Source organism: Micrasema longulum, unplaced genomic scaffold (assembly GCF_059751315.1).
Source record: "Micrasema longulum isolate JH-2025_06_02 unplaced genomic scaffold, ASM5975131v1 h1tg001563l, whole genome shotgun sequence".
NCBI classification, from domain to species: Eukaryota; Metazoa; Arthropoda; class Insecta; order Trichoptera; family Brachycentridae; genus Micrasema; species Micrasema longulum.
This window is the reverse complement of record NW_028278746.1, coordinates 245816-262584: the sequence shown is the minus strand read 5'-3', so window position 1 is coordinate 262584 and position 16769 is coordinate 245816. Positions and strand designations below refer to the sequence as shown.

General features: G+C 37.6%; 1 protein-coding gene across 1 annotated transcript in view; it reads left to right on the top strand.

The window, feature by feature from the left end:
* fra (neogenin protein frazzled) overlaps positions 1-13595 on the top strand; it is a gene marked incomplete at its 5' end in the record, with an annotated part of 65644 nt that extends 52049 nt beyond the window's left edge. Inside the window, one exon of the mRNA XM_088236501.1 lies at positions 754-13595. Coding sequence (XP_088092627.1) covers positions 754-896 — 143 coding nt within the window. The remainder of the gene's footprint in view (positions 1-753) is intronic.
* Between the last annotated feature and the right edge of the window lie 3174 nt (positions 13596-16769).

The window sequence follows — 16769 nt, the reverse complement described above, 5'->3', positions numbered from 1 at the left end:
GCCGAAATGCTTAGGTTCCATATTTTCCATACATTTTCTCATTCAAATATCCCCCCAATCAACATTTTGTATGTTTTTCATGACCCGGTTTTACGTTGAAAATTTTTCAAAACTCATTCGATCTGTCAAAAGAAGCCGAGCCGCGCGGCGCCGCGTTTGCACAAAATGGTGAATGAAATCGAGGTAAATAAAAAAATGTGCAAATTGTTGTTTCAAACTAAATTCAAAGTAGGGTCAGTGTAACTGGCCATTGAAATGAAAAACTGTCATAATTGGGATTGTTCATGATTTGATGACCTATGATTTCATTGAGAATATTTTGTATTTTTTTTAGGTCTACTGCATGTGACTATTTAGTAAAATGACAAAATTAGACACTTAAACAAAAAGGTCAATTACACTGCACCTACTTTGAATTTAGTTGGAGACAATAATTTACGCATTTTTTTATTTACCTCGATTTTATTCTCCATTCACGCGGCGGCGCGCGGCTCGTCTTTTGACGGATCGAATGAGTTATGAAAAAATTTTGACGTAAATCGGGGTTATGAAAAACGTAAAAAACTTTAGTTGGGGGAATATTTGAATGATAATGTATGGGATAAAATGGGACCTAAATATTTCAGTGCAAAAAGCGGGAAAACGTAAAATCGAGGAACACGAAAACGAGGTTTTAATCGGTATTCATGTATGCGATATTTCCCTACTAAAAATCACACTTAAGGCACGAGACAAACCGATCTTATTTTCCAGGTCTGTTGGTGCCGCACTCCAACGATGAGCTGGAGCCGTTGGCGCCGTCCTGCTCCACGGAGCAACTTCATCAAGAGATGGCCAACTTGGAGGGGTTGATGAAGGATCTCAGCGCCATAACCGCCAACCAGTTCGAGTGCTAGGCGGCCTCCGTCGGACCAATTAGACCTAAGTCTTCATCCCCGTGATCGGCGCCGACGGAGCGCCGCTCGCGCGCCGCGTCGCGTCCGGTGACGTGCCGTAGTAAAAAATTCACTAATCTTAGGTTGCGATGCGAATAATTCATCGTAACAAATATGTATAGAATTGGTTCGATCGCAAGTCACGAATTGATATTATTGTTTGAAAATTGTAAATAAATATATTAGTATTAACGTGCGTGCAAATTGACGATATAACTTGGTGATAATATTACGTGTATACACACGAACGTACGCGAATTAAATCAAATGTATTATAGCAACGATTAAGATTATATATACAATTTTTGTATTATTATTATTTTTTCATGCGAGGTTCACCCAGAAAGTACGTTTTGTTTGTATATCCTTCCTTTCATAGCATGTGCGGTACTTACCTCGACCAATTGGGGAGTTGATACCGTTATGAGTTAGCTGATCGTTGTGTACGCTTCGTGGTGCTTGTTTGAAATGCCATAAATTTCAAATATTTTTATACAAGGAAAGGAATCAATCTTCTAGGGAGCTGTTAATATTCACATATTACAACAGAGATGAACAACATGTAAGAGAAGGGAATATAGAAGTATAGGCATCTACAGGGCTTGTGACCACTGCACACGCACTGTGTAATGTTCAGAATTCTGCTTATGTTTGAACATCTATATTCCTTCGATTCTTCCATCTGTTCAATAAAATAATTGAATCTAACCCGCATCAATAAAGCTTTCAGCTCTTTAACCTTAAAAATAAAATTGAAGGAATACAGATGTTCAAACATAGGCAGAATGGTGAATGTTACACAGTGTGTAAAGTGGCCACTGATCAAAGATGATTGAACTCTCTCACCCATCTCCTTACCATTGAATCGCTCATCGCACAGTCTCCGTACACCTCACAGAGATCTGTCGATGAATGTTGGAACGAATTACAGACCTTTTCGAGATTTTCTCGCCATTTAAAACAAGCACCACGAAGCGCACACAGCGATCAGCTAACTCATAATCCGTCAACTCTGCTAAGGACTGCGATCGCCGCGCTGCCGTGCCAGGAAATACAAACGGAACGTACTCTCCGGACATATCTCGTATCTGTATATTAGGGAAACGTTTTTTTACATTGTTATCGATATGCTTACGTATATTTATGTGATTAATGGACTTTGGAAACTTTTTGTAATATTTACGAAATTTCTGTGTTTTTCATATCTGAATGTGTATCTTAATGTTACCTCACTTTGTAATGGGGTGTTTTCACAAATTGGGAATAATGTTGAAAATGCATTTTGAGTTTGTCCAAATTTTTGCAGACAAGGACTGGATTCACCCACTTGGCGGTCAATAATATCAATGTATTACAACAGCGACGGAAAAAAAAAGGGATTACAGGAGTCTGGGCATTTACAGAGCTCATGACCAGTCATCGGCTGGTTTATGTGGCCACTTTACGCGTTGAGTAACATTCGCCATTCTCCTATGTTTGAACATCTATATTCCTTCAATTTTTCAACTTCTTGGACCGGTCAGTTTCATCACAATATTTTGAGTTTGTCCAAATAGAGCCTTTGACCTGTCATCGGCGGGTTTATGTGGCCACTTTACGCGCTGAGTAACATTCGCCATTCACCTATGTTTGAACATCTATATTCCTTCAATTTTTCAACTTCTTCATGGACCGGTCGGTTTCATCGCAATATTTTGAGCTTGTCCAAATTTTTGTAGACAAGGACTGGGATTCACCCGGCGTCAATAAGGGTGTCAGCTCTTTAGTCTAAAAAATATCAACAGATGAAAGAATCAAAGGAATACAGATGTTTAAACATAGACAGAATGGTGAATGTCATACGGTGTGCCATTTAAACCGGCCAATGACGGGTCATGAGCCTTGTAAATGCCTAGACTCCTGTATTCCTTTCTTCAAAATAATCTTCATCTCTGTTGAAAATCCATTAATATTTAGATCGGATTTTTACGATTCTAATGATTTAGCCATCAATGCGAAAAAAACTAGTTTTTATTCATAATTTTCCGGTTTAAAACTAGCGCTTCCAAAATGGCTCGCTGTCGGCGTCGTGCGTCATGCGTTATGCCCGCCTAGTAACAAACATTGAGTATGGCGCGGTAATGAAATACGTGCCGTTTGTCCCGCAGGCCTCGAAACGTCTCACTTTTAGTATCATCATCGTTGGCCCTCCAATCACTGCATATCTAGGTCATTTTATACCATATCATATTTATTTAATATGTATACGGCCTAAGCCAATTACAACAGTTAGGTGAAGAAACATAAATGCAAGAAACTGAACAAAATAAACATAAAACTATGTAGCAAAGACAAACAAGGGCAATACAATATATTCATAAAAACGAAAGACATAAGACTTCGAGCTAAACCATGCCAATCCAACTTTATCCCACACTGTTTTAGTGGCGAAGAGATCAACGAAAAGCCGGAAGATCTATACCAAAGAATTCCAAGTCGTGTGATGAATTGACTAATCTACACATTCTGGACATTGGGGCATAAAAACCAAAGTTGCTCTTAGAAGATTTTATAAATAGCAGATGTTGAGTTCTGGTGACACGGTTGGGAACATGAAAAGAAATTGATCACAACAGAGATGGGACATCACTTTTAGCATTAAGTATTTTGAAAATGCTTATAAGGTCCATCTCAGTTCTACGTCTCTCCAATGAAGACAGATTAAGAGATTGCTCTATTTCAAAATAGGAATAATTTCCTCTTTGCAATCCGAGCAACCATGCCACTTTTCTCAGAAAACGGTGTTGGACAGACTCGATATGGTCAATATGAGTCCTGCAGAATGGAGACCAATTGGGAGAAGCGTATTCTAGATGGGGTCGAACTAGTGAGCAGTAAAGAGTTTTGAAGTCCGTGTCATTCTTTTGATAAAATCAAGAAGTTTGAAAGATTTGTTTACAATATTATCAATGTGTTCACGATAGGAGAGTTGGTTTCAGCTCTTTTACTTCACAAAAGTCAACAGATGGAGGAGTTGAGGAAATGTGGATGTTCGAACATGGGCAGAATGGTGAATGTTACACAGTGTGTTAAGTGTTCCACTTAAACCAGCCAATGACATAAGCCCTGTAAATGCCTAGACTTCCATGTTCCCTTCTCAAAAACTTTTTCCCTCTCTGTTGAAATAAATTTAAAGGAGAGTTTACTATCCAAAGTAATGCCAAGATCCTTTATTGACAAAACCATTGATCATCAATTAATCAGCGAATCCGGGCATTTACATGGCTTATGACCCGTCGTTGGCGGGTTTAAGTTGCCAATTCACCCACTGACTTAGACTCCCATATTCCCTTGCAGAAAAAAAATTCCCTCAATGTTGTAACAAATTTGGATCTGAAATCTAGGGAGGAAATCAAGCCTGTCCGGAAACATTTGGACATATTCAAAACATTGACATTTTCAATTACAAAACACCGTATTTGATGCTTATAAAAAATAATATCTTGTGAAAAGACCCTATTATGTTAGCGCATAAGACTGTTATTGTAACACAAATTAAAATGTAATACTGATTTTTTAAAAACATATAACTTACTGTCGTTTACTTGACTGGACTTTGAAAATTTTACAATCAAACTCCCTTCTTACCTCCGCAATTTAGTAGAACGCCACCACCACTCTTGTGCGCGGTCACGCGGGCTAAAAAGACCCCGGTGAACGCGTTTTCCCACCATGCGAGAGGTTGCGGGTCGATTCCCGACCCGGTTGATAGGAAATATTCATTTACCCTTCTCCGTGCACCTCGCAGATCTGTCGATGAGTGTGGGCCGGTTTAATGTTCTTCGCACCGAAGAAACGAATTGCGTACCTTATCTCGCAAGCGGCGGGATTTCCTATTTTATTCGGCATTTCAAACAAGCACCGTGAAGCGGAGGCAACAATCAGCCAACTCCTTATCAATAGGTCGGGGTGATCTTCTCAAGAAATACAAACGGAACTCGCTGGATATCAGGCAACTATTTTGTTTAAAATATTTAAGTGATTTTAATTTAAAATATTTTTATGATTTGATTAGTATAATTTTATTGATATGCAGAAGATTTACCTGTCATTGTTTATGTGATTTAAGCATATATATGTTCCTCATCGATAATCGTTTGGTTTTCAATTGTTAATTAAAATATCAGTAATAAGAGATCAGACGCATCAAACTCCTTCCAGTGACAACTGTCGCCAAGCGGAGGCGATACCGCATATTTAGTACGTAAAAATGTGCTATACCGCGTATTTAGTACGTAAAAACGTGCTATACTGCGTATTAAGTATGTAAAAACGTGCTATACCGCGTATTTAGTACGTAAACACGGGATATACCGCGTATTTAGTACGTAAAAACGTGCTATACCGCATATTTAGGTACGTAAAAACGTGCTATAATGCGTATTTAGTATGTTAAAAGTGCTATACCGAGTATTTAGTACGTAAAAACGTGCTATACTGCGTATTAAGTATGTAAAAACGAGCTATACCGCGTATTTAGTACGTAAAAACGTGCTATACCGCGTATTTAGTACGTAAACACGGGATATACCGCGTATTTAGTACGTAAAAACGTGCTATACCGCATATTTAGGTACGTAAAAACGTGCTATAACGCGTATTTAGTATGTTAAAATGTGCTATACCGCGCTATAATCGAGTTCCGAATACCAGCCTTGGAGAAGCTTCGTGAACACCATAATGAATTCATGAACACCAGATGATCAGTGTTAATTTAACTATCATATCATTATTTTACCTTTATCCGTATCTGATGGTGTAGAGGGCACTACACCGATGCACTGATCGATATATGCTGGATAAGGTGATCAATCGCTCGCTTTGGGCATCTAAATATCGCTGTGTAAAGCCTTTGAGACTTATATTTCACGTCAATCCTGCCCAATCGGGAATCAAACACGGTACTTCAAGTGCGGGAGGAAAACGCATCAACTACTGCACTGCGAGGCGTACACCTCTCGATGCTCTTCACCTCTCCTCTCTGAAGTCTAGGCATTTGCAGGGTTTATGACCTGTTTAAGTGGCTACTTTTCCGCCTAATGTTTGTCATTTCCACATCTTCACAATTTTCGGATGTTGCACACTATCAAGGTATTTTCTACAGGTGACATCTGTTGATCATTTGGCGAAGTTCTGTAGCAGTGTCATTGTTTTTTGTGTAATTTCCTTCATTCTTTTTTTTTCATAATCTCAAAATGGATTAAATCTTTATCTTGAACTTCTCGGACTAGCATTCCTTTTGCAAACCTCTACACAACCCCTACCCAGCCGCTTTCCTTGTTCGCGTTCTGTTTTTTTTCTCTCAATTATTAAAATTATTTTTCGTTATAGGCAAGACAGCCTTTGCTGATGCGCCATATCTTGTGTACTGCTTTTTGTCCAAGTTCTTCTTCCTTCAAAAAAGCACCCAAACGATTTTTGAACCGGCTGACCGAAATGGAATGGACAACTAGACTCGGCAATTTATTCCAGTCTGAAACTACCCTGCTGGAAAACAAGTTGTTCTTGGGGTTGAGGGGGGATTGGGGACGATATAGCTTTCAGTTATGGCTCTAAATTTGTGTTGGTGCTTGATTGATACATCTTATTTTTGTAGGGGTTTTTGTAAGAGTTTTTGGAAAAAAAATATTAGGAGTTCACCGTGAGAAACACATGTATAAGCTCCTGACGTCGCGTCACTGCAATCCTTGTAAATTAGTTGTCGCCCACCAAGCCCCGATTGTGCCGATCTATCAGGACGGGGGCAAGCGCTCTCACATCTCCAGGTTTAACCGGCGTCCTCCCGAAAACGGGGATTCTTTTGCAATGCGCGTGGGCGTTTCATCCAATAAGAAATAATTCAATGGCGTCAAATTGTTTCATCCAATAGGAAATAATCCAATGGCGTCAAATTGTTTCATCCAATAGGAAATAATCCAATGGCGTCAAATTATTTCATCAAATAGGAAATAATCCAATGGCGTCAAATTGTTTCATCCAATAGGAAATAATCCAATGGCGTCAAATTGTTTCATCCAATAGGAAATAATCCAATGGCGTCAAATTGTTTCATCCAATAGGAAATAATCCAATGGCGTCAAAGCGCAGGATCGTGGAGGCAATTTAACAGTCACTTGTAATTTGGTATTTACACTGTTAAGAATTATCGTGCACTTTTTTATAATCGGCCTAGATTTTATATGCAACAATTGTATAAAATAAGCCTAGAAATACATACACTGCATTATTAACTTGAATGTAAATACGCGCAAGCAAAAATTAATCCCACGAGCGACTTGTATCAGTCGGAGAATATAGAAAAAAAAAAAAATAATGGCATATTCTTGACTTATAAAAGTGGTTTTAAATACGGTTCAGACTACATAATTCGTCATCATCATATCGCCATCCGCACCCGACGGTGCTTAGGGCACTTATCTGTACAACAGGCAACCTTTTTATTACAATATTTTGAGTTTGTCCAAATGTTTGTAGACAAAAGACTGGATTTCACAAGGAGAATATTTTAGAGAAGGGAAAATCAACAGATGAAGGAATTGAAGAGATACGGATGCTCAAACATAGGCGAAATGGCGAATGTAACACAGTATGTAAATTGGCTACTCAAACCAGTAGACTACAGGTCATAGGCCATGTAAATGCCTAGACTTCCATATTCCCTTCTCTCAAATGTTCTCCATCTCTGTTGTAATTCTGTAGTTAATTTAAATGCACTGCCCTATGCATCATCAGGTGCGAATTGGAGTGTGATGATAATAACTGTAATGAACTTAAGCTTCGGATGCCTATCCTGGTACAGCAAAATATTGAAGTCTAAAACCACCATTTAAACTAATATTTCATATCCGCCCTGCGAGGAATCGAACTCTAGACATCGAGGCAATGTTGGCAAACATCCCAACCGATATGCCGCGAGGTGAACTCGTCCCCACTCGATTTCCTTAGTCAGAATTTTTGCCAAATTGAGTGGAAACATTCGTTTGTGGTCTGGCTCTATTTCAAACCCAGAACTGTTTTCTTCACTCGCCTAGATGCAGAGAAAATAATAAGTGAAGAAAATAATTAGTGATTTTTAACTATGCAAAACTTTTGTCACCGGTGACAAAAACTATGTAAAAAATTGTCACCGGTGATAAACAGTGTAAATCTATGAAAATTGTTTGTCACCGGTGACAAATGTAAATATATGCTATTTGTTTGTCACTGGTGACAAATGTAAATCTATGCTATTTGTTTGTCACCAGTGACAAATGTAAATAGTTTGTCACCGGCGACAAAAATTGTGTGGTTTTATTTTTTGCTTGCATCGTATTGCATATTTATGTACATAAAATAAGAATAAAACATATACCCAACACATATACACACTGTTAAATACATACGTATGATTTTTGTTAGTGTGCGGAAATTAGGTAATGCGTTCAATAAGATTAGTCGCTTGTGAATATTGGAACATACATCACTCAAGTGCTATTGATATCACTCGGGGTCTGACCTAATTTAACGAGGAAGTTTATGCCTACTTGAAATTACATTGAAAAAGAGTTTTCTTTGGTTTTTAAAACGTAAATAAAACCAGAGGCCGACTGCCGAACTAAAAACAAACTTTTCTGTGTTATGCCGACTACTAATATAAGCGGAAAAAAATACAGACATAACGGTAATTAAAAAATACAACAGTACGGTAATTATTGAAAAAAATATAACAAATACCAAACTTCCTCATTAAGTTAATATAACGCATACGATATTCACTAGAAGTTGCGTTCAATGTGTTTTTTAAACATTTACAATGCAACTGATTGGTAGGTCAATACAATTTTGATTAATTTATTTTATATCAATATACCCGCTCGTTTCTCAAAAGAGTTGATAAAATTACTAGATACAACGACAGTTTGACAAAATCCTGTAATTGTTTTACAATTTGAACTCAAGAGTAATAACGCGCGCGCTACCGCTTACTGAGCTGGCCAAATGCTCAAAAATTGAATTAGGTTTAATAAACACGAAGTCAGCTCGGCTCGTACTCTGGTCGAAACTGCCGAAGCGATATTAATTTGCACTGTAATATATGCATTTATTTCCTTAATCGGTACACTGGACCCTCTTTACACACGGGAAACGTTTCACACACATTTTTCCTAAATGTGACATAACATCAGATTGATGTACAAGGTGGCGCAAAAGTTGTCACCCGATGTTCTTTGGCTGTATTTTTTTTACGAATGAAACAATTTATGGCATTTTCCATCACTCTTTCCATAACTTCCGGCGATAGGTTCTCGCATTCTCGACGGTTGTTCTCTCCGAGAGCTTCGAAAGTCTGAGGCTCGTTGACATAGACTCGTGACTCGTGACAAGAAACCCCACAAAAAGAAATCTGAAACGGTTAAATTGGACGATCTTGCTGGCCAGTGCAGATCACCAAAATGATAGATTAAGCTACCCGGAAATGCAGCCCTCAGAATATCGGTTGTGACTCGTGCAGTATGCGCCGTTGCTCCATCCTGTTAGAACCACATGTCCTCCAATCCCAATCTATTCAATTGAGGAAGAAGAAAGTTGTTGAGCACGTCTCTGTAGCGCTCGCTGTCTGCAGCAGTCGTTTGCAGCGTAAACACCACATCGTGCAGTAAATGAATGGGCGTAATGACTCTTCATGGGTTATATGCGAATTTTTGTTGCCCCAGAAGTGATAATTCTGCTTATTCACATATTTACATAGATAAAAAGTTGTCTTCCCCAAGAAATTTAGGATGGCTTAAGCGTAGGTTACGCGCATTTGGTGGTCAACAGCCAGCAGCTGATGCACGGTTTGCACTTTGTAAGGGAACATCTTCGAGTCTTTTACCCAAACTCTCTGTAAAGACCGCCGATCGATGCCCGATTGCGTGGCACGTCGTCCGGTCGGCACTCCGGGGTCCTCTGCGACATCTTCTGCCACAGCTGCGATATTCTCAGCGGAACGGCTGCTCCGTGGCCGGCCAGACCCGGCAGCATCTCGTGTTGTCCCATATTCTTCTAGGCGACCGGCTTAGCGCCGTGTTTGCCCAGTTGGCGTCGGACGAAATTCTCGCTGCGCAAACACCGCCGACTAATTATTTCGTTCAACAATTTTTCCGCATTCTTGAAGGGTATAGCGCTTCATGTCTTGTTGACGTGTATTCTGTGTATCCGTTTACTTCACAAATGTCAAAGCAAAACTGACATATGCCGCCATTGGCAAAAATTATGGCATCTTCCGATAGGGTGACGACTTTTGACGACGTTCTATTTACTGTACCCGTTTAAGTTCTGTAAGCGCATCAAGGGGGGGGGGGGCGGCCGTACAAAATAGCGCGTGCCTTCGTACGCGCTTTATGGCTCGAGGGCAAGTATCCCGAAGGATTTTGGATTTCACACACGCGGAGACATCTGTTAGAACTGAATTTGTCGCAACAGAGAGGGAAAACATTTTCGAGAAGGGAATATGGAAGTCTAGGCCACTTTACACACTGTGTAACATTCACCATTCTTATTTATTGTGTATGCAGACAATTGGTAGAATTCCATATTTAATTTGGTAATGTATCCAAAATAAAACAAGTTTCTTGGATTATAATTCTACTTTATTTTTTATAAAATATACTAAGGGTAAATTGTATGAGTTGGTTTGAAAATGTCCTAACAAGACGAAACGCGTCACAATATACCCTTTGTATATTTTATAAAAAATAAAGAAGAATTATAATCCAATAAACTTGTTTTATTTTGGATACATTACCAAATTCACCATTCTGTCCATGTTTAAACAACCACAATTCCTCAACCTTCCATCTGTTGATTTTTGCGAAGTAAAAGAGCTGAAGCCTTTATCATGCGATGAGATTCATCCGGCTGAACCAATTCACCTACTAGGCAATGCCTGAAAACTATTTTCCAATTTTGATACTTCTTCTTATACCAGTTGTGGCCACTTAAACCAGCCAATGACAGGTCATAAGCCCTGTAAATGACTAGACTTCCAAATTCCCTTTTCAAAAATGTTTTCCCTCTGCCGCAACAAATTTAGATGCAATTTACAGCAATAATGGCTGGCCGTCAGCAGTGTTGTTGAAAGTTGTCGCTGATCAAAATTTTAAAACGTCTTTGTTCTAATGCTAATGAGCAAAACGGCATCTCCGTAAGCCCTAGCGCGGACATATTAGGAACGTTGTTGTATATTAAATTAAAATGACCATTTTTACGAATTATTATTAATTTAACTTAAATTTTTACACCAATTTAGAATTATTTATACAAGAATGTATTTTATGGGTTCATCGATTCCTACAAGTGTATATTTTAATTTAAGTTATACAAGAAAAAATTGTTACTGTGCTAATTTCGATACAGGGCATCTATGTATTATATTTTATAGCGTAATGATTTTATTAAAATATTTATTTATTATTAAATTTAAACTATCGCTAAAGATGGGAGAGTGCTATATGAGCTCATGATGTCACTGCCGACCTGCGTAGATCTATTGTGACTAGATCTTCAGAGAGCCAGGCTACCGAGTGCCCCTGGCCAGGTTTAGCCAGTACGAAGAGATTTGATTGAAAATTGCCCTGTATTGAAGCTTATATATTGTAATTTGATGCATTGTTGTAATACCCACCTACTGTCTTAATGAATTTTTAAAATATGCAATTTTTAATGATGTTTTTTTATATTACGTTTTACAGAAATTACAATATTGTTGTAAGTAACAAATAATTTTAATATTTCACATGCGTGTTGGCCCACTATGGCGAATGAAAATATAGAGAAAACTAACGACATCTATTGTTTAAATTTAAAAAATCATAAATACGCCGATCATTTAACTAGCGTGCACTCCTGTTCACTGCCAGTATCTTCTGTTTTTGTCTCTTTCACACGAACATCTGCCACTGAACAGCGTCTCTGTCTTCTTTGTTATAAGTTATACGAGAATACTCGTGCTCTTTCTTATGCTGTAAAACAGATTTATTGCGGCATAGGCATAACTTTCGACGATAAATATATTTTGTATTTAAATCCAGCATATTAATACTAATTTTACTTTCCAAATCTAATGTGAAAATGTCCATTTGAAGATTAGAAAAAAAAAAAAACTTCACCATTTAAATAAAAGAGATATATCGAGACTCGTATCGTACGTAGACTCGTGTTACACAGCAGTCACACAAGAGTTAACCGCTCGATTGCCAGACTAGCGGGATGCAAAATGTACCCCAACGCTGATTTTTTATCCTTTTTTTGCGGTTGTAATTTTTACGTGAAAACTGAACGTAATCGCTGATAGATTACAATTCTCAGTTGGGCTCTATGTAAACTGTGTATTTAAGTACTTTTAACTCTGCAACGACGTCTATGTAAGACTAAGATAGCTAAAATTTTGCACTTTGTTTTAGATAAAACTAATAAAACAAAGATTACATCGCAAAACTGTATAAAAATAACAAAATAGTACGGTATTTTTACAAATACTGAATAAAACAGGCACCTTTAGTCTGGTGTTCATTTTCAAATCAATCTACCCGCTCGCTGTGCTAATTTGTTTGTAAAAATCGTAATTTTATACTATTAAAATAAGATTGATACATTTCTAAAAGCTTCTCGCTACTATCCGCGGCCCTGTTATAGGTCCTGTCGGATATACAGATCTGGTGGCTTCTAAAAAGAATTGCGAGGCTTTTAAAAAGTTTTGTAATCATTTCGGCGAATTGATCATGCCAATCAATTTAATCCCAGTCAGTGAAGAATTCACTTCCCTCTCTTCTCAATCCAACGAAGTACATATTATATACTTCTGGATTACTTTCTTTCAGCACAAAGATGCTACGGCTACCAGATTTCAGAGAGCTCCTTCGGGCAGCTTTTCTCGTTTGACAACGAGCAAATTTTCCGTGTATGTGGGCACCGCTAAGGAGACTTATGTCCTCAGATGCATGGTGCGGTATGTGGTGGGCAAGCTGCTATTACTAATACTTTATAAAATTTTCTATTGACTGTTTAATACTTTTTATAAAAAATCCCACGCTGAATTTGAATAAAACTATCGAAATACTGACAATGTTGGTGGATTTTATAGCTTGAATCCACCCCAAATACAATCAATAATGAAGAAATACTTTATAGTCTTCTTTCTGAAAAAAACAGTGAAACTTGAAATCGAAAAACACCAAACTTTCTGCACTGTTTATGACACCAACGACGTTGTTTGACGACTGATATGAATTCGTTTATTCAAAAAGTAGTACGAAAAGTCCATTTTAGGCCCTAAAGTTCACAGTAACAAGGGAAATGAGGAGAATTTCGCTTGAATATTTTGAAGTACAAATCTACGCTCTTGCAACTTCATGTGGTCGTTAAATATTGTATATTTTGAAGATTCTCTAAGACAGTTTTTAGTTTTTAAGACGCAAGTTTTCAGTCGTTCGGACCTGACTCACATCGGTTGTAACATTGTACAATACCCGACCATATTACTAATCAGTATTTTGTATTTTTTTTATATTTATTTATTATCTACGAGTGTAATGTCATTTTGTATCGAAAATTAATAATAAAATATGTTGATACACCATTTTTATTCGAAATGGACAATAACCTGGAGTTTTATTTCGAGACAGCGGACGCAGCGACCCCCGGTGCTGACCGTCATCAAGTGGAAGTGGCACTGGCTATAATTGTCGGTTAACATCAAAAATGGATATATCCAGACTAAGCATTTTTTCACAAAGAACACTTTTTTGAAACCGATTATTGCTATTCGACTAAATTGTTATTCAGACTATATGTAGGTCTGACGTAGGTAATAAAAGTATTCTACGTTATTTGATTTGATCGATTAGACTTAGTTTCCGTGTAAAACTTATATATAATTTGAATGCAACTTGACAGAATCAAGAAAGGGGTGCTGCGTTGGTTTGGACATGTAGAGCGAATGGACAGCGAAAGAATGGTTAAAAGGATCTACGATGCAAATGTTGATGGATGCAGAAAACGAGGAAGACCGAGAAAGACATGGCACGATCAAGTCCATCAAATACTCGAAGATGGACATGTCAAAAGTAGGAATAATCGGCGTGTGTGCATGAGAAGATGTAGAAATGTAGAGGAAGCGAGGTCTGTATGCCAAGATAGAGTGTTATGGCGTTCTATCCTCTCTGCCTACCCCTACTGAGAAGCGGCGTGATGGTTTGTTTGTTTGTATCAAGACGCATCGATTACCTGAAAAAAATAACTCACTAAAACACGCTAAAAACCGGCTTAAGAAAATATCAAAGTCTTGTGCTTTTTTCAAAACATAATATTTTAACAACAGTATTTTGAGTTTGTCCAAATTTTGTAGACAAGGACTGGATTCAACTCCCTGGGGAGCTGTTTATATTAACATATTACAACAGATATGAAGAACATTTAAGAAAAGGTAATATGGAAGTCTGGGCATCTACAGAGCTTATGACCTGTTAATGGCTGGTTTAAGTTAAGTTAAGTTTCAATTAGATGAATCTCACCCGCATAAATAAAGGTTTCAGCTCTTTAACTTCACAAACATCAACAGATGAAAGAATTGAAGGAATATAGATGTTCATAGGCAGAATGGTGAATGTTACACAGTGTGTAAAGTGGCCACTTAAACCAGCCATTGACAGGTCATAAGCCCTGTAGATGCCTAGACTTCTATATTACCTTTTCTTAAATGTTCTTCATCTCTGTTGTAATATGTTAACATAATATTTTATCGTGCATATTGATCACTAATTTAAATCATTTTATATTGGGTGCTATTGAAACATAAATAAAAATTATAAACTACAAATAAGTTATTAATTATTATTACCTTTATTTGATTATTTAATTCAGCCGGTTTTGACGGAGAGTGGGTTTCATTATTTTTCCTTTAATATTTTCTGTTCTTCACTAAAAAATAAATACAAAAAGAAAAAATAAATAAATTACAATACTTTAGTCATGTTATTTTGGTCCAACCAAATGAAGTAGAATCCTCAAAACAGGATATAAAATGCACAACACATTTGACATTTGTAAATGTCAACCTTTCTTGGCTCCGACAAGTCGAGACATTTTGTGTCCGGTGCCCAGGGGGGAGTTGATAAAGGAAAGGAAGAGATCAATAATGAAATTTAACAAAAAAAAACTTTTAAATCATTTTTATTATTTCTAGAACATTCTAATTTATAAATTACATACTAAAACTATCAAAATGCTAGGATAAGTTTTTACAAAATTCTTTAGAACAAAACTTTGAAAAATTATTTATTTTTTTTAGCTATGTACCGAAATATTTTTAATTTTTATTTTACATTATTTTAATTATTTACAAAAAAATATATATAATAAACACTTCTATTTTTGCTACTTACAATATTTAGAGAATTTGTTATATTTTAAAAAGAACAATTTTAAAAACCATCCTAAGTATATTTTTTTAAATGTGGAAATGATTCAGCAGAATTAAAAAAAAAAGATGTAGCGCAAAACTGAGTTATTTTTTTATATATCTTTGTCCGCATGGTGGTTTAGTGGTCAGGGCGTTCGCCTACCATGCACGAGGTCTCGGGTTCGACTCCCGATGCGGTCGACATTTAATTTGAATTAAATGTCTACTAGAATATTTCATAGTCTCCGGACTGGCACCTGAAGCCTAAGACTGATCACCTTACCTTCCATGCGATGAAAATTATCAAAATACGCACATTACAACAGAGACAGATCTTTACATAACGCATTTTGACCATGTTTGAACGTGCAGGCACAAAATTAGCAGTTCGCAATGGAGTTCTCGTCCCGACCCTGATGTATGCACTTGGAAAAACAGGGATGAAAGCAGGCTGAATGCTGTCGAAATACGATCTCTCAGGCGAATGCGTGACAAAACTATGTACGATAGATGCACAAATGTCGAGATCCGCACATAATGTAAGGCGGAGATAGGCATTATCAACAAATCAAGAAAGGAGCTCTGCACTGGTTCAGACATGTAGAGCGAAAGAACGGCAAAATGCGAATGTTGATGGATGCAGAAATAGAGGAAGACCGAGAAAGACATGGCATGACCAAATCCAACAAACACTCAAAGATGGACATGTTAAAAGTCGGAATAATCGGCACGCGTGCATGAGAAGATGTACGAATGTAGAGGAAGCGAGATCTGTATGAAAAGATAGCAATGTGACGTTCTATCCTCTCTGGGGAAACGGCGTGACGGTTAGTTTGTTTGAACGTGCATGTTTAGTCGATTCCTCTGTCTGTTGACAACTTCAGCCCTTTTGCTGTGCGAAAAAATTTGCAGTCAGAAATATGGATCATTAAACATGACTATAATATGACCACACGAGAGGTACTATGTTACGTGGTCAAGTGAGTGCGGGACATGGTAGGATAAACCAAAGCAGGACTCTTCTAGTGGAACGGGAGGCCTGTCGATGACTGTCGACAGGCCGGCTTCTTCTGAAGAGTTTCGAGCGGTTTCCTCGTCACTGGAGCAAACGCTAGAGAACTTCCTGATCGGCCGGCTATAGAATATCCCTCCTGATCCCGACACTCATAAAACAGAAGCTAATTAAAAGCGGAAAAATCCATATTTGTGAATCATAAGAAAACATGATCATACGGCTCCCGTGTTCTGTTCAGACGGAAGTTCTCCATCTTTGTTGAAATTATCAATCACGATCCTTAGATGGTTAGATCCAGTAATTGTCTGCAAAGATTAGAACACACAAAAAAACATGCTTGATTCTTGTAAAAAGATTTCTT